Source organism: Rhinopithecus bieti, unplaced genomic scaffold (assembly GCF_001698545.2).
Source record: "Rhinopithecus bieti isolate Rb0 unplaced genomic scaffold, ASM169854v2 scaffold_315, whole genome shotgun sequence".
Taxonomy (NCBI): domain Eukaryota; kingdom Metazoa; phylum Chordata; class Mammalia; order Primates; family Cercopithecidae; genus Rhinopithecus; species Rhinopithecus bieti.
In genome coordinates, this window is record NW_016803481.1 from 2,494,349 (window position 1) to 2,514,855 (window position 20,507).

The 20,507-nt window shown below is 44.8% G+C and overlaps 1 protein-coding gene across 2 annotated transcripts in view; it reads right to left on the reverse strand.

Annotated features, from left to right (window-relative positions):
* Nucleotides 1–20,507, reverse strand: part of EPHX2 (epoxide hydrolase 2) — a 58,706-nt gene that overhangs the window by 36,988 nt on the left and 1,211 nt on the right. The window contains exons 2-5 of one of the 2 annotated variants that reach the window (XM_017885158.1): nucleotides 8,041–8,125; nucleotides 5,336–5,495; nucleotides 3,953–4,143; nucleotides 2,136–2,258 (exon numbers count right to left, since the gene is read on the reverse strand). In XM_017885158.1, coding sequence (XP_017740647.1) covers nucleotides 2,136–2,258; nucleotides 3,953–4,143; nucleotides 5,336–5,495; nucleotides 8,041–8,067 — 501 coding nt within the window. In that variant the 5' untranslated portion in view covers nucleotides 8,068–8,125. The remainder of the gene's footprint in view (nucleotides 1–2,135; nucleotides 2,259–3,952; nucleotides 4,144–5,335; nucleotides 5,496–8,040; nucleotides 8,126–20,507) is intronic. The other variant, XM_017885160.1, reaches the window with a different exon arrangement.

Consider the following 20,507-nt stretch of genomic DNA (forward strand, 5'->3'; position numbering starts at 1 on the left):
CTATCCATAGAGTGGAGTAGTTAGTATTCTATCCTAAAAAGGAAGGAAATTCAGACCCATGCCACAACATGGGTGAACCTTGGAGACATTATGCTAAATGAAGTAAGCCAGTTACAAAAAGACAAATATTGTGATTCTACTTACATTAGGTCCCTACAGGAATCCAATTCACAGAGAAAAAAAGCAGGATGATGGGTGCCAGGGGCCAGGGCAGGGGGAATGGAGAGTTGGTGTTTGATGGTGCAGAGTTTCATGTGGGGAAGATGAAAAAGTTCTGGAGGTGAATGGTGGTGATGACTGCACAACAATGTACGTGTTCTTAACATCACTGAACTGTCCACACACACACACACACACACACACACACACACACACACAAAGGTGGTAAATTTTATATTATACGTATTTTCCACAATGAAAAAAATAGAAGGGGATGATGTTCATTTTTCCTTCTATCTTCCTCTTCCTCCTACCCTGAGACAAAGAGAAGTGAGACATGGTTTACTTTCCCAGTTTCACAAGACAGGTATCTGTGGCTCAGGTATGCTGAGGGGACAGACCTGGCAAGTGACACAGGCACATGGGTTCCCTGACCCCAAGTCTGATGCGCTTTCTTCTCTACTGCCTGGGACTTGCAGGTCTGTAGAAGGACAAATGAACAAAGCTTGGGCAAGATGCTTTAAGGTAATGGAGTCATTGGGTGTACATTTTAATTTACTCATTAAAGACCAAAAAAATCAATCTTGTCATGGGCTGAACTGTATCACTCTCAAAATTCACATGTTAAAGTCTTAGTGCCCAATACTTTTTTGTTTGTTTGTTTGTTTTTGGAGATAGAGTCTCACTCTTGTTATCCAGGTTGGAGTGCAGTGGCACAATCTTGAATCATTGCAATCTCCACCTCCTGGGTTCAAGCTGTTCTCGTGCCTCAGACTCCAGAGTAGCTGGGATTACACGTGCCCACCACTATGCTTGGCTAAATTTTTATATTTTTAGTAGAGACGGGGTGTAGCCATGTTACCAGGTTGGTGTCAAACTCCAGACATCAACTGATCTGCCCACCTCAGCCTCCCAAAGTGCTGTGATTACAAGAGTGAGCCACTGCGCCTAGCCTTAGCCCCAAATACTTTAGAACGCAACTATATTTGGAGATGAGGCCTTTACAGAACTAAGGTTAAAGGAGGTCATTAGGGTGGGCCCTAGTGCAATCTGACTGGTATCCTCATAAAAAGAGGAAGTTAGGAAGCAGAAAGACACAGAGAAAAACCAAGTGAGGACACAGGGAGAACGCGGCCATTTGCAAACCAAGGAGAGAGGCCTCAGGAGAAACCAACCCTGCTGGCACCTTGATCTTGGACTTCCAGCCTCCAGAACAGTGAGCAAATACGTGTCTATTGTTGAAGCCACACAGTCTGTAGTACTTTGTTATGGCAGCCCGAGCAAACTAACTCAGTTCCCTTTGAGGCAATGGCTGTGCATCCTTTGGATGTGTGGCAGCCTCAGCTGAGTGCCAGCTCTCTCCTGCCTCTTCCTCCCTGTGCTCACAGGACGAGGGTGCTGTACTTCTGCAGGAGGCTGTGGACTAGGTGAAATCAGCAATTTTAGGTCAACCCAAACAAAGAAAGGTGCCTCAGACCTGGAGGAGCGGGCTAATCCCCAGGCAACCCCAGGGACATCATGACAGCTGTCCCATCCACCTCAGGGAGGGACAGGCTTTTCTTAAGAGGCTTCCTTCTGAGCTGGGTGGAACTAAAGGGCTGCACCTGAGTGCCAGCAGCACGCTTGGGCATGCCAGGTAGGGGCCCTGAAGCTTAGGGTAAACATTCTCCACACTTACTCTCAAAAGTGAAGTCAGGATGGCCTTGAACATCCTACTCTTGCTGCCAGTTATCTGGCCCTGGCACTAACACTAATATAAATTCTTGTCTCCCTGTTCACTGACTGCAGAGAAAGAGACAAGATGCTCCTTAGGGACATCATGCTGACTGCACGGCGAGTGACGGACTTCCAACCAGTGGCACCCAGGAGTCATACATGGACTCCATGGACAGCAGTTTCTCTGCTCATGGTTTTCTCCTGAGTCCAGAAACCACAGACGATTGCAGGAAGCTTGGCTTGCTCAGAAGTCAAATTACCTGGATTCCGGTCACTTTTTCCAGTTCCCTCAGGGCTGTGTCAGTGTCCTGGACCAGGATGGTGACCATTCCCAAGTCACGGGCTGGCTTCAGATTAGCCCCCACGTCATCCAAGAAGACGACCTAAGCCCAAAACAGCATGGAAGAATCCCAGAAAGAAACTCACCAGAATGCAAACAGCGGCTATTTTGTGATGAGATTAAAAACTCTTTTTCTTTTGTAACCATCCACTGCGAAAATGGAAAGCATTTAATGATATCACATACGCTGAAAATACAGGTACATACAACCCCACACAGACCTACTGGCTTCAGCCACTTCTGAAATTGCAAGAGGATTAGGAGAGGATACACACTTATCAAGGTGACATTAAAATTCATCTGGGAAAATGAACAGGCATCAGTAGACCAAAAAACGTGTCTGGAAAAGAACTGTAGTGAGGGCTTAGAGTCAAACAATTGATGAAGTTACAAAAGGTAGAAATTTGGCACTAGAAAAGAAACAGACATATCTATGAAATAGATGCAAATACAAATAAGAATTTAGTTTCTAAGAAAAGTGTCATGTCCAATTGGTAAGGAAGATTGTTTAATGGCCTTGGTATCACTGGTTAACTGTTCGGGGGAATAAAATGGATCCTTACTTTACATCTTACCCCAGATAGATTTTAATGAATCAAAAATTTATATGTAGTAAGAAAGTGCTAGGTTTGGTGGCTCACACCTGTAATCCCAGCACTTTGGGACACTGGAAGGATTGGTTGAAACCAGGAGTTCAAGACTAGCATAGACAATATAGTGAGACCCCTCGTTACAACAAAAAGTAAAAAATTAGCCATGTATGGTGGCATGAACCTGTGGTCACAGCCACTTGGGAGGCTGAGGCAGGAGGATCACTTGAGCTCAGGAGTTTGCGGCTACAGTGAGCTATGATCGCACCACTGCACTCCAGCCTAGGTGACAGAGTGAGACTCTGTCTTTAAGAAAAAATAAATTAATTAGTTAAACAATAAATAAAAAGAAAAATCCTGGAAGTCATAGAAAGCATGGGTGCATGCATTTACCATCTTGGACAAGGGAAGTCTAGAATTCTAAGCAGCTCATCCAACCTGGAAGCCATCGATAGGAAGACTGATATATTCCTGTGCAGGCATAGATTCAGAGCCCTGCTCTGAGGCTGACTGCAGGCACTGAGAAGAGCAGAAGCAAAGTCCAGGAGGAGAAAGGAGAGGTCCCAGGATGGAGCATGGCGAGGACTCCAAGGTTTGCTCTCATCAGCTTGTGGGGAGGTGGGGGGTTGGAAATGTGAGGGAAAAGAATGTAATCTCCATCCAATCACCTTTTGCAGATTAAAGTAGGGACACACAAAGAGAAGAGAGCTTTAGGATAGGTGATCTCCGGAGACAGGCTCAGGGCACAGGGTGTCTGGTGGCAGACCGTGGCTATACCGGAGCCCAAATCCACTCACCCTTTGTGGGGATGAACCTGACTACTAGTCTTGTGGCCTTGCAAGTCTCCTAGGATCTCCATTTCTTTATTAGTAAACAGAGGCACCTGGGCTAAAACAGCTTTTACTGATGCCTATTTTGACCAAAGTTCTGTAAGAGCTATACAATGGAGCCAAATGCCCACCTCTGGGAGAACTTTCTAGATCAAAGAATGGGTAACAGTCTTTCAGGAGAAGCCATGGTCTGGGAGAAGTGGACTCAGAGCTGTCCTGCCAGGCCCCAGATGTATCCCACCTCCTCACTCCTCAGTTTTTCTCTGGTTGCAATATCTCTGAACATCCTTCTCCAACGTAAGGAAGTGTCTCCGTACCTCACTGGGGCTGGCCTTCAGGGTGTCCAGTAGAAACTTGTAGATCTGAGGTTCAGGTTTGACCAGTCCCACCTGACACGACTCTATCAGGAAGTCAAAGTGTGTCTTCAGCTCACACATCAGCTGGGCCAGGCCATCTCTCTCAGCACGGTCATCCAGCCAGGTGTTGGTGAGGATGGCAGTTGTGAATCCTGAGCAAAAAGCCACCAGTAGATGGACCAGCTATAGACCTCTGCCCTGAGATGCTCCAGATGCCCCCAGGGGACCCCAATGATAGGCCAAGCAGGTTGTGCTCACTTTTATCAATCTCTTATGCCCAGCTTTCAACCAACAAATTGGAAAATAATCATCTTGACCCATGAACACCTCTGACACAGACACAAGCGTGAGCTGCGTTCATTCAAGGCCTTCAGAAGCCCAGATGGAGATACTACCTTCCTTCCTCCTTGACAACAGTGGAGCAGCACTCTTACATTCATCAGCTCGTTTGATCTCTACCACCTCAGGGGTGGACAGGGCCGATCTTCCCCTCCCAGATTCACAGATCAGCAAACAAGCTCAGGCAAGTTAGGAGCCGCCCAGAGCCACACGGCGAAGGTCCAGCGTTTTTTCTAGTCCATGCTACTGAAAACTCTGCTTGACTAAATTCCAGAATACCTGCCTTGGCAATCAGGGACTAGGTTCCTATTTCAAAACTAGAGAACTGTACATAGAGATAGGATTATCCTCTGGCTTTATCTGCCTAACCAGCGAGGGTGAGAACCAGGCAATGCTAGAAAGAAGACACTGAAGAGTTGATGGTGAGACTCTTCCCACGCAATAGGAGGGAGGAATTGCAGACACAGGATGGCTCAGCCACAATCAGGTAAGTCGACTGATAAGAGGGTGGAATGGTTTCAAGTATGCCTATGACAAGAGTCAGGTGCTCACACCAAGTCAATGCCTGTGGATGAACTTGACCTCATGTCTTAGACTATATGACATAATCTGAGCCCATGTCACCCAACTCATAGCTTGGACACTCTGATATCCAGAGGCTGAGAAAATCACAGTTGCTAAAAAGGCCTTGTTTTTTAATCACTGTAACAAAAGATCGTGTCATTTGGGTCATTACTAAAGTGCCATTGAAGGGGAGAATGATGCTCACAAGGCAGTCATGGGCATTAGTTGCTTTATTAAGTAAAATTCTGCCATTTTTCTAGCTATTCTAATAGTGCTGCTTTTGCCACTGGATAAAACTTGCTCTGGGGCCATGTTTAAAGAGGCTTTCCATCATGGCTCAGAAGATCTGTGATCTTAAAACTCACTTCTATGGATTCTGACCTAATGCTCCCAAGGGTTCTGTGTGGTCAGGTCTGAGAATGGCCAGCATCAGATCCTTACCTTTCTTCCTGAGCATGAGAGCTGCCTGGAGCATGGGGCGGTTGATCTTTCTGGCTGAAATCGCCTTGCCAAAGATTTCATTTACAGAGAAATTCTTGGGGAGGCAGACTTCAGAGGTCTCGGAGCACTTCCTACAGTTTTCTTCCATGAGTGGTATCCACTGTCAAAGTGAAGTGAGGGCACAATTTGTACAGCCATTCAGAAAAGCTCTGGCAGGATCTACTATATCTAAACACATGCATTCCCTGTGACCAAGCAATTCTATTCCTGGACACATACCCACTGGAAATGTCAACATATATTCTCCAAAAGACATGGCCAAAAATGTTCATAGCTGTACTCTTCCTAGGAGTCCCAAACCAGAAACCACCCAAACGCCCACTAACAACAGAATGGATAGACTGTATTATATTCACCCACAGTCACAGCAGTGCTATCCCTAAGAGGCCATCTCAGCTGCTATACTATTAGCCCATCTCAGCCACTATAACAAAAGACCAGAGTCTGGGTGGCTCATAAACAGCAGAAATTTATTTCTCACAGCTCTGAAGGCTGGGAAGTCCAAGATCAAGGCTCCAGCAAATTTGGTGTCTGGTTAGGGCCTGCCTTCTCTTTCACAGATGGCACCTTCTTGCTGTCTTCACATGGTAGAAGTGGCTCAATAGCTCTCTGGGATCTCTTTTATAAGTGCACTGATCTCACTCCTGAGGGTTCCACCCTCATGACCCAATTACATGCTGAAGGCCCCACCTCTTAATAACATCACCCTGGGGGTTAGGATTTCAACATAGGGATTTTGGGGGGGACACAAACACTTGGACCATAGCAAGCCCCCAAATGGAAACTACCCAAATGTACACTGTTATGGGCTAAACTGTGTCCTCTAAAAACTCCTGTGTTGAAGTCCTAACCCCCAGAGCCTCATGATGTGACTATATTTGAAAACCAGGCCTTTAAAGAGGTATTTAAGGTAAAATGAAGCCATTACGATGAATCTTAATCCAGTATGACTGGTGCCCACATAAGAAGAGGAGATGAGGACAGAGACACACACAGAAGGATGACCATGTGAGGACATAGGGAGAAGACAGCCAAGAACTTGCTTTTTTCCCCCTTTCTCTGCTTTCTACCATGTGAGGATACAGTAAGAAGGTGGCCATCTGCAAACCAAGAAGAGAGCCCTCACCAGACACTGAACCTGCCAGTGCCTTCATCTTGGACCTCCCAGCCTCCAGAACTGTGAGCTATACATGTTTGTTGTTTAAGCCACACAGTCTATGGCATGTTTGCTGTAGGCAGCAGCTGAAGGTGCTATATAAGACACAAATACAATTGTATTAGCAAACTAATACACTCACTAATAGCAGAATGGATTGTGATATCTATACATCATCATAGCAGCACTATTTGTAATAGTCCCAAACTGAAAACTACCCAGGCCCCCATCAATAGAAGGATGGATAGATTGGGGTATATGAATGTGATGGAATGCCATGCAGCAATGAGAATAAAATGATCTATGGCAGCATGCAACAACTATGAGTTTCACTCATACAATGTTGAGCAAAAGATGCCAGACACAAAAGAGCTGATCTGCACCATTCCATTTACATAAAGTCCAAAACAGGTAAAATGTTCTGTTGGGATAGAAGTCAGAAAGGTACTACTCTTGGAGGGATGGTGTCCAGAGTGGGGATATGTGTTGCCTACAGCACTGAGAATGCTTTGTTTCTTGAGCTGGGTGCTGGTGACAGCAGTATACTCAGTGTGTGCAAAGTCATCAGGCTGTACGCTACGTGTACTTTTCTGTCTGTATAGTATACATACATGAAAAGTTAAAAGATGACATTCATTCCCAAGATAAGAATTTTTTTTTTTAAAGACAAGTCAAGTGTAAATAGACTCTAGCATGATATAATTTAGTCTTCCAGGCTTCTTCCCTCTAGCCATGCCAGTTTCCTAGAAGTTACACACAGACTATCAGAAACCACTAAAGGAGTCTGAATGAAACGCAGGATTTTCATAGCAATTACTAGAAATTCACTCTAAATTCTGTATGTTCATTGAAAATATAGGCTGGGCATGGTGGCTCATACCTGTAATCCTAGCATTTTGGAACACCAAGGTGAGTGGATTGTTTGAGCCCAGGAGTTCAAGACCAGTCTGGGTAACATGGTGAAATCCCACTTCTAGCAATAATAATAATAATACAAAACACAGCTGGGCATGGTGATGTGTGCCTGTAGTCCCAGCTACTTGGGAGGCTGAGGTGGGAGGATCATCTGAGCCCAGAAGGTAAAGGCTGCAGTGAGCCATGATTGTGCCAGTGCACTCCAGCCTAGGCAATAGAGTAACACCCTGTCTCAGAAAAAGAAGAAAGAAGGAGAAGAAAATATATAGCATTTCCCTCTTTCTTACCTTCCAACAATATTAGTGAGGTTTTTTTATGGATTAAATAAAAAGTCAATAATTCAATAATGTTCTTCCCAATAGTTTCATCACAGTTTTCATTCACCAGTTGCCACAATATATTAGCATGTATGTTTTAAGGTGACTGCAATATTCCCATTAATACTATTAATACAACATTTGCCTTTATAGAAAAGGTGGGTGTTTGCTATTATGATGGGCCCTAAGTTCGGAGAGATAGGCACATAGGCAGAGAACGTCCATCCAAAGGGCTCTGTGTGGTGATATCCCCTCACCTGGGAAAGTGTGATCTCTCCTCTCATGAGCCGGGTAGTGGCACCCTCCGGGCCCCCTTTATGGAAAGCATCATTCAGAAGGCCTCTGGAAAACACAAAGAACATCAGGAATGTTCTGTGGATTTCGTCATGGCAGCACATGGAAACAGACGCTGTTCATATTCATTGAGAAGCAGCCACTAGAAAGGCATACTGCCAGGAACCGGAAAATGCAAACACAGTTCAAATTGGGATCTTTGTCCGCAAGGACCCAATCAGCTGAGGACATGAGACCATACAGTAAATCACAATATGTTCCACGGAGAAGCTGCTCATGGGAAACCACCTGATAGCAGCTTCGACCAGAGGTGCTTCCTACTTTACCATTAAAGGGTCAGAACCAAGAGTGGGCACGTGGCCATTACTGTCCTCGTGTGCACCAGGCATGGTCTCGAAGAACTTTTTCATGAGTTCACCTTTTTCAAATAGAATGGAATATGTTTTCTCTGGTTTCGATTCTGCCTGTCTAGTTTCTATTTTATCTTAATCTCATCTTCTAACCTTTAAAAAGTTTCCTGTATTAGTCTGTATATTAGTCCTATATACAGTGAGTCCTATATTAGTCTCACACTGCTATAAAGAAGTACCTCAGATCAGATAATTTACAAAGATAAAAGATTTAATTTGTTCATGGTTCTGAAGGCTGTAGAGGAAGCATGGCTGGGGAGGCCTCAGGGAACTCACAATCATGGTGGAAGGTGAAGGGGAAGCAAGGCATGTCTTACATGGTTGGAGCAGGAGGAAGAGAGAGAGGGGAGAAGTGCTACACACTTTTATAAACTAGATCTCATGAAAACTCACTCACCATCACGAGAACAGCAAGGAGGAAATCCACCCACACGATCCAATCACCTCCCACCAACTCCCTCCTCCAACATTAGGGATTACAGCTGGACATGAGATTTGGGTGGGGACACAAATTCAAACCATATCACTGTGTTAAGTTGTGTGCCCCCATCCCAAATACATACATTGAAGTTCTAACTTCCAATACCTCAGGATGTGACTGTATTTGGAGAGTGGGTCTTTAAGAGGTAATTTAAGTTAAATAAGATCATACAGATGGGCTCTAATCCAACAACAGGACTGATGCCCTTATAAGAAGATTAGGACACAGACACACACAAAGGGTCAACCATGTGAGGATACAGGGAGAAGAACACTGTTAACAAGCCAAGGAGAGAGTCCTCAGAAGGAACCAACCCTGCTGACATCTTGATCTTGGACTTCCAGCCTCCAGAGCTGTGAGAGAAAACATTTCTATTGTTGCCATACAGTCTATGTTTGCTGTTACAGCAGCCCCAGTAAATAAATACACTGAGTAACAGAACAAATGTATTTATGTGTACAAATGCATTTGTTCTGTTACTCATGTCTGTAAAGTAATTTTAACTGGCTTGCCAATTCCAGATGAATTCCAGTTGAATTGGCAAGCCAGTTAAAATTACCAGCCCTGAGTAACAGAACAAATATCCCCATCCCGGGAGCTTTATTTTTGATAATAGTCAAGTATATCTTTTATCAGACACCCTCTTGCAGGTAACAGTGGTCAGCTCTGGACCAACTATAAGGAGACGTATACCTAATATCTGTGGCCTTGCTCAACTTTTCAATGTCAGCAACGGTTTGCCCAAACCTTTGCCAACAGTTTTTGGTTTTTTAAAACAGCTTTCTCAAGGTATAATTACTGCTATGGTTTGAACACTTGTCTCCTCTGAAACTCATGTTGAAATTTAATCCCCAATGTGGCAATATTGAGAGGTGGGCCTTTAAGAAGTGATTGGATCATGAGGGCTCCACCTTCATGGATGGATTAATTCATCCATGGGACAACGGGTTATCATGGGATTGGGACTAGTGGCTTCACAAGAAGTAGAAGTGAGGCCTGAGCTAGCACATTGAGTCCGCCTCACCATATGATGCCCTGTGCTACCTTGAGACTCTGCAGAGAGTCCCTACCAGCAAGAATGCCCTCACTAGATGCTACCAGCAAGAATGCCCTCACTAGATGCAACCCCTCAACCTTGGAATTCTCAGCCTCCATAACTGTAAGAAATAAATTCCTTTTCTTTATAAATTACCCAGTTTCAGATATCATGTTGTAAGCAACAGAAAATGGACTAAGACAATTACATAGCATTAAATTTATATATTATGACGATTCAATGATTTGCAGTAAATTTACAGTTGTGTAAGCATCACCACATTCCAATTTTAGAACATTTCCACCTCCTCCAAAAGACTCCTGGTTCCTTTCAATATCTGCTCCTCAGTATTAAGAAGCAATGCAATATTCAACTTAACAATCCTATTGAGCATCTCAGGTATGCGAGGCATTGTACTATGTGCTGTGATGCAAAAGTGGAAAAATATGATGCTATTCATAGGAAGCTCACAGAAGAACAAGGGAAGCCAAGTATAAACAAATAACTACAACATACTAGGTGAGTGGGAAAACAAGGGGAAAATTATTCCTTCTCCCTGTAGAATGGCAGATGATAAAAGAAGAGGAACTAGGGAAAGAATGTAACTACACAGCAAGAAGATACCACTGAATCTATAAAACAAGGGCAGGTGGTCGTTAAAAAAAAAAGCAACTTGATACAACAAGAACATTCTTGGTATTGGAAAACATGAATTCCTAATTTTAAGGATGCTTAATGAAGGCAGTGAACAGTAAAATGGCTTTCATAGAAAATGAAATTGTTGAATCAAAGGACAAGGAATGCTCTCTTTGGCCTTTGTTGCAAGCAGGCTTTAAAAAAAAGGGAACTAGGAATAGGTGGATGGAAAGTTATCTGACAGGAATTCTCGCTGGTTTACAGAAACAATATTGCTTAGCGATTGGCTAGGTGGCAGGCCACGTTTCCATTAGCAACCAGAACAGTCAGTTTCCTTGAACCCTTTACTATAATTTTGATGAACGCATAAGTTAAACAAAGAATTGGAGAAACTAGTGCCTGAGTATGAGGGGTAGGTTGTGAAAAGAAATCCATTAAGATCCCACCAGGGTTTTTTCAGACCCCAAAGTCTGACTGAATAATAATAGCATTCTTACACATACACCTCCCATCAGGGTCCACTAAGATTAAGAAACTGTTCAAGACTCTCGGGAAAGCTTTCCAGACCCTACACCCTAAAGATTAGAGATTGAATGAAACACTCCTGCTTGTAGGTACAATCCCACACATAGCATGGAGCTTAAAATGTATATAAGCACTAGAAAAAAACTTGCAACTTTGAGTCTGGTGAGTTACTCCAACCTTCTCCCATAACAGGTTGCAGAAATAAACTCCCTTCTTTCCCAGTCTGTCTGCATCTTGTTATTGGACCATGGGAACAAGCAGCTGGACCTTATTCTGTTCAGGAACAGCTACACATTTGTGGAAGTTGATCATCTGAATTGATTCTATACTCAACTAAAACAGAGTGGAGAAGCCAAGGGGAAAAAACATCCAAGGTTCAAAACATTGTTCCAAGAATGTAATTCTGAGAAAAGAGAAAGGAAGAAACCAGTCAAGCAGACAGCTAGGGTGAGTCCTCCGTTAAACTATTTCAAACAAAAGTACAGCCAGTGAAATAAAGTTGTAAGCACAGATAACGGAACTTGCCTAAGACATACCCACAGCCGCACAGATAAGAAAGGTTATACAGGTGACTTGGCCAGATATCCTCGCAATGGAAAATTCCATCCCCTGACACATGCACAGTAAGGGCAACAAAGCAAAATGGAGTAACTCAAGCTAAGAGCCCGCAGCTGTACTAGGAGGATGGGGTGGAACTACCAGAAATGCACACCTTATGCAAATGAGATACCCAGCCCCATATGGATTTCTTACAAAAGCCTCTGTATCCAAACTGTGAATCAGCAACCCATTTTTCCAGGACCCCTCTCTGTGGCAGAGAGCTTTCTTCTTTCGCTTATTAAACTTCTTTCCTTTATTAAACTTTGGCTCCAACCTCATCCCTGGTGTCCACGTTCCTTAACTTTGGTTGTCAGACAAAGAACTCAGGGTACCACCTCAGCTAACAAGAAGATTGCTACATTGTGATGCACTGGTGAGACTGTAACAATTCTCTGCAAGCCCAGCTGCTGGAACTGCTTGTTGTAACTGGAAACCAGTTTTAACTCTAGCTTCTCAGATAATTTGCTACAACTCTAGGACCAATTTTGCCCATGGCTGTTGTTCACCAATCAGAGCTTGGCAGCTCCCCAAACTCTTCGAGTGCCAATGAACTTTCTCAAAGAGCAATTCACCATTTCTCCTTTTTCACAAAACCTCTAACTTTGTCTTTGTTCTTGGGACATATCAAAGACCACCGATCTGCGTGTGCCCCAAATTGCAACTCTTTCTTCCCAAATAAAACATTAAATTTAGAGATTAATCTCTACATCTCTATTTTGACTTTGACACACTGTTGAATTATAGGGTGTGAGTTATGGTGTCCAGTGTATGGCATTTTATGGCTACGTGGCTTCAGTTAGTCTAGAGCCCACCTAGCCAATGACTTCAAGAAGTAATTAGCTAAAGGCAGAGAGTGAGCTGTGTAAACAGACAAACTAAATATGGCCTGAGAAGGACTCTGTATTTCTATATTTGAGTCCTTGTAGACGAACTCCAACCTAGCTTAATAGGTAGACAAGACTGAAACCCTAACTTAGGAGTAGCACCTGTAACAAAAGCTGAATCTTCGCCAATCCGAGTGGCTGTACTTCAACCATTCATACACTGCTGAGTGTTCAAACTGTGTTGAAATAAGGCAAATGCTAAGCTGTAACTAATCTGGCTATTCCGTACCTCACTTCCAATTTCTGTAGGTCATTCCCATTTTTTTGTCTGTAAATCTTCTACCACCTGGCTGCATGGAAGTCTCTGTAAATCTGCTGTGATTCTGGGGGCTGCCCAACTCGCAAATCACTCATTGTGAGACGTGAGGCCAGCTGGACTTCTGGGGACTGGGGGAACTTTCCTGTCTTACAAGAGGATTGTAAAATGCACCAATTAGCACTCTGTAAAACGCACCAATCAGTGCTCTGTACAATGCACCAATCAGCAGGATTCTAAAAGTAGCGGGGAAGATTGAGAAAAGGGCACTCTGATAGGACAGAAACGGACATGGGAGGGGATAATAAGAGAATGAAAGCTGGCCACCCCAGCCAGCAGTGGCAACCTGCTCGGGTCCTCTTCTACACTGTGGAAGTTCTGTCCTTTTGCTCTTCACAATAAGCCTTGCTACCGCTCACTCTTTGGGTCTGTGCCATCTTTAAGAGCAGTAACACTCACCGCAAATGCCCGCGGCTTCATTCTTGAAGTCAGCGAGATCACGAACCCACCAGCAGGAACCAACTCCAAACATATCTTGGTGGCTCGTCCAGGATATTACCATGCAGTGAGTACCATCAGATCCCTTTTGCTTGCTATTCTGTCCTATTTTTCCTTAGAATTCGGGGGCTAAACACTGGGCACCTGTCATCCAGTTAAAAGCAAGTAGCATGGCTGTCAGACTAAAGACACGGGTGTCAGGCTTTCTAGGAAAGGCAAGGATGCAGGTTTTCGAGAACGCATTGGTAAGGGCCACTAAATCCGACCTTCACTAAATCCGACCTTCCTCGGTCCTCTTTGTGGTCTGGAAGGAAAACAAGTGTTTCTGCTGCTGCTTCGGTGAGTGCAACTATTTGGAAGAGCAGGACTCAGAGACCATTGCAGGTTCTTGGGTAGGGTGGGGGTGGGGAGCAGACCAAAACTGCAGGTGGTATTTTACTTTCAGATGAGAAACACTCAGGCATCAACAAGCTCACCCTTGAAATACATCCTAAGCCATTGGGACTAATTTGACCCACAAACTCTGAAAATGAAGCAGCTTATTTTTTTTTCTGCACTATGGCCTGGCCCCAATATTCTCTCTCTGATGGGGAAAATTGTTCACCTGAGGGAAGTATAAATTACAATACTATCCTGGTGCTTGACCTTTTCTGTAAGAGGGAAGGCAAATGGAGTTAAATACCTTACGTCCAGGTTTTCTTTTCATTAAAGGATAATCCACAACTACGCAAAACTTGCAATTTACATTCCACAGGAGGTCCTCTCAGCTTACCTCCATATCCTAGCCTCCCTACAGCTCCTCTTCCTGTTAATGATGAGCCTCCTCTAATCTCCCCCACCCAGAAGGAAACAAGCAAAGAAATCTCCAAGGGACCATAAAACCCCCGGGCTGTCAGTTATGTCCTCTTCAAGCTGTAGGGGGAGGGGAATTTGGCCCAACCTGGGTACATGTCCCCTTCTCCCTCTCTGATTTAAAGCAGATCAAAGTAGACCTGGGGAAGTTTTCAGATGATCCTGATAGGTATACAGATGTCCTACAGGGACTAGGGCAAACCTCTGACCTCATTTGGAGAGATGTCATGCTATTGTCAGATCAAACCCTGCCCTTTAATGAAAAGAATGCAGCTCTAGCTGCAGCCTGAGAGTTTGAAGATACCTGGTATCTTAGTCAAGTAAACGATAGAATGACAGCTGAAGAAAGGGAGAAATTCCCTACCGGTCAGCAAGCCGTCCCCAGTATGGATCCCCACTGGGATCTAGACTCAGATCATGGGGATGGGAGTTGCAAACATCTGTTAACCTGTGTTCTAAGAGGACTAAGGAGAATTAGGAAAAATTCTCCTTATGAATTATTAAATGACGTCCACCATAACTCAGGGAAAGGAAGCAAATCCTACCTTCCTTGAGTGGCTATGGGAGGCCTTAAGAAAATATACTCCGCTGTCACCCGACCCCCTTGAGGGTCAATTGATCCTAAAAGATAAGTTTATTGCCAATCAGCCGCAGATATCAGGAGAAAGCTCCAAAAGCTATCCTTGGGCCCTGAACAAAATTTGGAGGCATTATTAAACTGGCACCCTCAGTGTTCTATAATAGGGACCAAGAGGAACAGGCCGAAAAGGAAAAGCGAGATAAGAGAAAGGCTGCAGCCTTAGTCATGGCCCTCAGACACACAAACCTTGGTGGTTCAGGGAAGACAGAAAATGGAGCAGGCCAATCACCCAGTAGGGCTTGTTATCAGTGTGGTTTGCAAGGACACTTTAAAAAACATTGTCCAACAAGAAACAAGCTGCTCCCTCACCCATGTCCACTATGCCAAGGCAATCACTGGAAGGCACACTGCCCCAGAGGACAAAGGTTCTCAGGGCCAGAAGCCCCCAACCAGACGATCCAACAACAGGACTGAGGGTGCCTGGGGCAAGCACCAGCTCATGTCATCACCCTCACTGAGCCCTGGGTAAGTTTAACCACTGAGGGCCAAGAAATTGACTTCCTCCTGGACACAGGTGCAGCCTTCTCAGTGTTAATCTCCTGCCCCGGATGGCTGTCCTCAAGGTCCTTTACCATCCAAGGAATCATGGGACAGCCTGTAACCAAGTATTTCTCCCACCTTCTCAGTTGTAATTGGGAGACTTTTCTCTTTTCACACGCCTTTCTTGTTATACCTGAAAGTCCCACACCCTTATTAGGGAGGGACATATTAACCAAAGCTAGATGTATCATCTATATAAATATGGGGAACAAGTTACCCATTTGTCGTCCCCTACATGAGGAGGGAATCAACCCTGAAGTCCGGGCATTGGAAGGACAATTCGGAAGGGCAAAAATGCCTGCCCAGTCCAAATCAGGCTAAAAGACCCCACCACTTTTCCTTATCAAAGGCAATATCCCTTAAGGCATGAAGCTCATAAAGGATTACAGGGTATTTTTAGACATTTAAAAGTTCAAGGCTTAGTAAGAAAACACTGCAGTCCCTGCAACATGCCAATTCTAGGAGTACAAAAACCAAATATTCAGTGGAGACTAGTACGAGATCTTAGACTGATCAATGAGGCAGAAATTCCTCTATATCCAGCTGTACCCAACCCCTATACCCTGCTCTCTCAAATACCAGAGGAAGGAGAATGGTTCACTGTTCTGGACCTCAAAGATGCCTTCTTCTGTATTCCCCTGCAATCTGACTCCCAGTTTCTCTTTGCCTTTGAAGATCCCACAGACCACACATCCCAACTTACATGGACAGTCTTGCCTCAAGGGTTTAGGGACAGTCCTCATCTGTTTGGTCAGGCACTGGCCCAAGATCTAGGCCACTTCTCAAGTTGAGGCACTCTGGTCCTTCAGTATGTGGATGATTTGCTTATGGTTACCAGTTTGGAAGCCTCATGCCAGCAGGCTACTCTAGATCTCTTGAACTTTCTAGCTAATCAAGGGTACACAGCATCTAAATTGAAGGCCCAGCTCTGCCTACAACAAATCAAATATCTAGGCCTAATCTTAGCCAGAGGAACCAGCACTCTCAGCAAAGAGCGAATACAGCCTATACTGCCTTGTCCTTGCCCTAAGACATTAAAACAGTTGCGGGGGTTCCTTGGGATCACCAGCTTTTGCCGACTATGGATTCCCGGATACAGCGAGATGGCCAGGTCACTCTTTAATCAAGAAGACCCAGAGGGCAAGTACTCATCTAGTAGAATGGGAACCAGAGGCAGACCCAGCCTTCAAAACCTTAAAACAGGCCCTAGTACAAGCTCCAGATTTAAGCCTTCCCAAAGGACAAGACTTTTCTTTATATATCACAGAGAGAGTGGCAATAGCTCTTGGAGTCCTTACTCAGACTCATGGGACAACCCCACAACCAGTGGCATACATAAGTAAGGAAATTGATGTAGTGGCAAAAGGCTGGCCTCACTGTTTATGGGTAGTTGTGGCAGTGGCCATCTTAGTATCAGAAGCTATCAAAATAATACAAAGAAAAGATCTCACCGTCTGGACTACTCATGATGTAAATGGCATACTAGGTGCCAAAGGAAATTTATCACTATCAGACAACCGACTGCTTAGATACCAGGCGCTACTCCTTGAGGGACTGATGCTTCAAATATGCACGTGTGTGACCCTGAACTCTGCTACTTTTCTGCCAGAGGATGGGGAACCAATCAAGCACGACTGCCAACAAATTGTAGCCCAAACTTATGCCAGCCAAGAGGATCTCTTAGAAGTCCCCTTAGCTAATCCTGACCTTAACCTATATACTGATGGAAGTCCATCTGTGGAGAATGAGATACGAAGGGCAGGTTATGCCATAGTTAGTGATGTAACAGTACTTGAAAGTAAGCCTCTTTCCCCAGGGACCAGTGCCCAGTTAGCAGAACTCGTGGCACTTACCCGAGCCTTAGAACTAGGAAAGGAAAAAAAATAAATGTGCATACAGATAGCAAGTATACTTATCAAATCCTACATGCTCATGCTGCAATATGGAAAGAAAGGGAGTTCCTAACTTCTGGGGGAACCCCCATTAAATACCACTAGGAAATCATGGAGTTATTGCAGGTAGTGCAAAAACCCAAGGAGGTGGTGGCAGTCTTACACTGCCAAAGCCATCAAAAAGGTGAAGGAGAAAAGGCAGAAGGAAACAGGCAGACGCTAAGGCCAAAATTGCTGCCAGGTGGAACCTTCCATTAGAAATACCTAGGAAGGACCCTTGGTATGGAACAAGGCTCTCCAAAAGATTAAGCCCCATTATTCCCCAACCAAAACAGAATGAGGACTTTCACAGGCGCATAGTGTTCTCCCCTCTAGGTGGTTAATGACAGAAGAGGGAAAGGTACTCATACCCGAAGCCGGCCAGTGGAAAATACTTAGGAACCTCCACCAAACTTTTCATATGGGTATTGAGAACACTCATCAAATGGTCAAATCCCTATTTATAGGGCCAAATCTCCTCCAGACCGTCCAACAAGTAGTCAAAACCTGTGAGGTGTGCCAAAGGAATAATCCCTTGGTCCATCATAAGGCCCCTCGAGGACTGGCAGTTAGACTTCACCCATATGCCTAAGTCAAGGGGATTTCAATACTTGTTGGTCTGTGTTGATACCTTTACAAATTGGATAGAAGCCTTCCCCTGAAAGACAGAGAAGGCTCAAGAAGTGGTTAAAGTCCTAATTCATGAAATAATTCCTAGATTTGGGCTTCCCCAAAGCTTACAAAGTGACAATGGTCCGGCTTTTAAAGCCACGGTAAATCAGGGAATTTCCAGGGTGCTAGGGAGACAATATCACCTTCACTGTGCCAGGAGACCACAATCTTTAGGAAGAGCCCACACAAGACCCTGTAACCATGAATACCGTCTTAACTTTCCAAGGCCCTTTATGCATCCAACGCAACCTGTTATCAGGCCTGCCCCTGGGGCACCTGCTATCCCATCAGTGTAATTACATCCTATAACTTCAAGCCCCAACTGATCATAAACTCCCGCGTCACCCAAACAGCTCCATTCAGATGGCTTGTCTGCTTCTCAGGGCCCCCCAAAATCATGACCTCCTCCCTGCTTAACAAACAGTCCAGGTTTTGTAATGGCAAACATACTCCCTGCATGACCATTCACCCCGGACCCCCTGCAGCAGCGCCCCCACCACTAGTGAATGCCTTCGTAACCCTCTTTCAATTACTCTCTTGAATGGTTCCTAGTAGATACAAAACATTTTTTTCTCCAAGGGGAAAACAGAACACAGGGAGTCACTCAGTTTGCTCCCAACACCCCTTTCCAGCCGCTCATGGGAGCTACCTTGGCAAGTACTCTAGGAGTGTAGGAAAATGAAAACAACAAACTCACCCACCTTTTCAACATACACAACCAGTGTCTACCCAGCCAAGGCACATTCTTATGTGGAACTTCAACCTATATCTGCCTCCCCACCAACTGGACAGGCACCTGCACCTTAGTCTTCCTAAGTCCCAACACTGACATTGCCCCAGGAAATCAGACCCTATCAGTACCCCTCAAAGCTCAAGTCAGTCAGCACAGGGCCATACAACTAATACCCCTACTTATAGGGCTAGGAATGGTCACAGCTACAGGAACCAGTAGAGCCAGTTTAACGACTTCATTATCCTACTACCACACACTCTCAAAGGATTCCTCAGGCAGTTTGCAAGAAATAAATCTATCCTTACTCTACAATCCCAAATAGACTCTTTGGCAGCAGTGACTCTCTAAAACCGCCGAGGCCTAGACCTCCTCACTGCTGAGAGAGTAGGACTTTGCACCTTCTTAGGGGAAGAATGTTGTTTTCACACTAACCAGTCCGGGATAGTACAAGACACCCCTTGGCATTTACAGGAAAATGCTTCTGAAATCAGACAAGGCCTTTCAAACTCTTATACCAACCTCTGGAGTTGGGTGACATGGCTTCTCCCCTTTCTAGGTCCCCGACAGCCATCTTGCTATTACTCGCCTTCAGTCCCTGTATTTTTAACCTCCTTGTCAAATTCGTTTCTTCCAGGATGGAGGCCATCAAGCTACAGATGGTCTTACAAACGGAATCCCAAATGAGCTCAACTCACAACTTCTACCAAGGACCCTGGACCGACCCACTGGCCCTTTGACTGGCCTAGAGAGTTCCCCTCTGCAGGACACTACAACTGCAGGGCCCCTTCTTTGCCCCTATCCAGCAGGAAGTAGCTAGAGCAGTCATCACCTAGTTCCCAATAGCAGGTGGCGTGTCCTGTAAGGAGGGGGGATTGAGAGGTGAGGCCAGCTGGACTTCCTTGGTGGAGTGGGGACTTGGGGAAATTTCCTGTCTTACAAGAGGATTATAAAATGCACCAATCAGTGCTCTGTAAAATGCACCAATCAGCAGGATTTTAAACGTAGCTAATCACAGGGAGGACTGAAAAAAGGGCACTCTGATAGGACACAAATGGAACATGGGAGGGGAGAATAAGGGAATAAAAGCTGGCCACCCCGGCCAGTAGCGGCAGCCTGCTCAGGTCCCCTTCCATGCTGTGGAAGCTTTGTCCTTTTCCTCTTCACAATAAACCTTGCTACCACTCACTCTTTGGATCCATGCCATCTTTAAAAGCTGTAACACTCACCACAAAGGTCCATGGCTCCATTCCTGAAGTCAGTGAGACCACGAACCCACCAGTAGGAACCAACTCTGGACACAACTACAGCCTCAAACTCCTGGGCTCAAGCAATCCTCCTGCCTTAGCCTCCCAAGTAGCTGGGGCTACATGCATGCACTAATGTCTAGCTAATTTTATTTTTATTTTTGGAACGACATGGTCTTGCTATTTTGCCCAGGCTGGTCTTGAACTCTCAGCCTCAAGTGATCCTCCTGCCTTAGCCTCCCAAAGCACAGAGATTACAGGCCTTTCCCTCAAGCTTCTTGCCATCTCATCTTCCTTACTATATTAAAAGCAAAGGCTCCAGACATGGACTGCTGAGGTTGGATTTCTGGCTCTGCTCTTTAACAGCTATGCGATCTGGAAAGCTGGTTTCTTTCTGTGCCTCAGTTTCCTCATATGTAAAAGGAGGATATGAACAATGGCTTCCATGCCTGATCTTCTTTTTTCACTTTATAAATAAGTGTACTTCTTTCT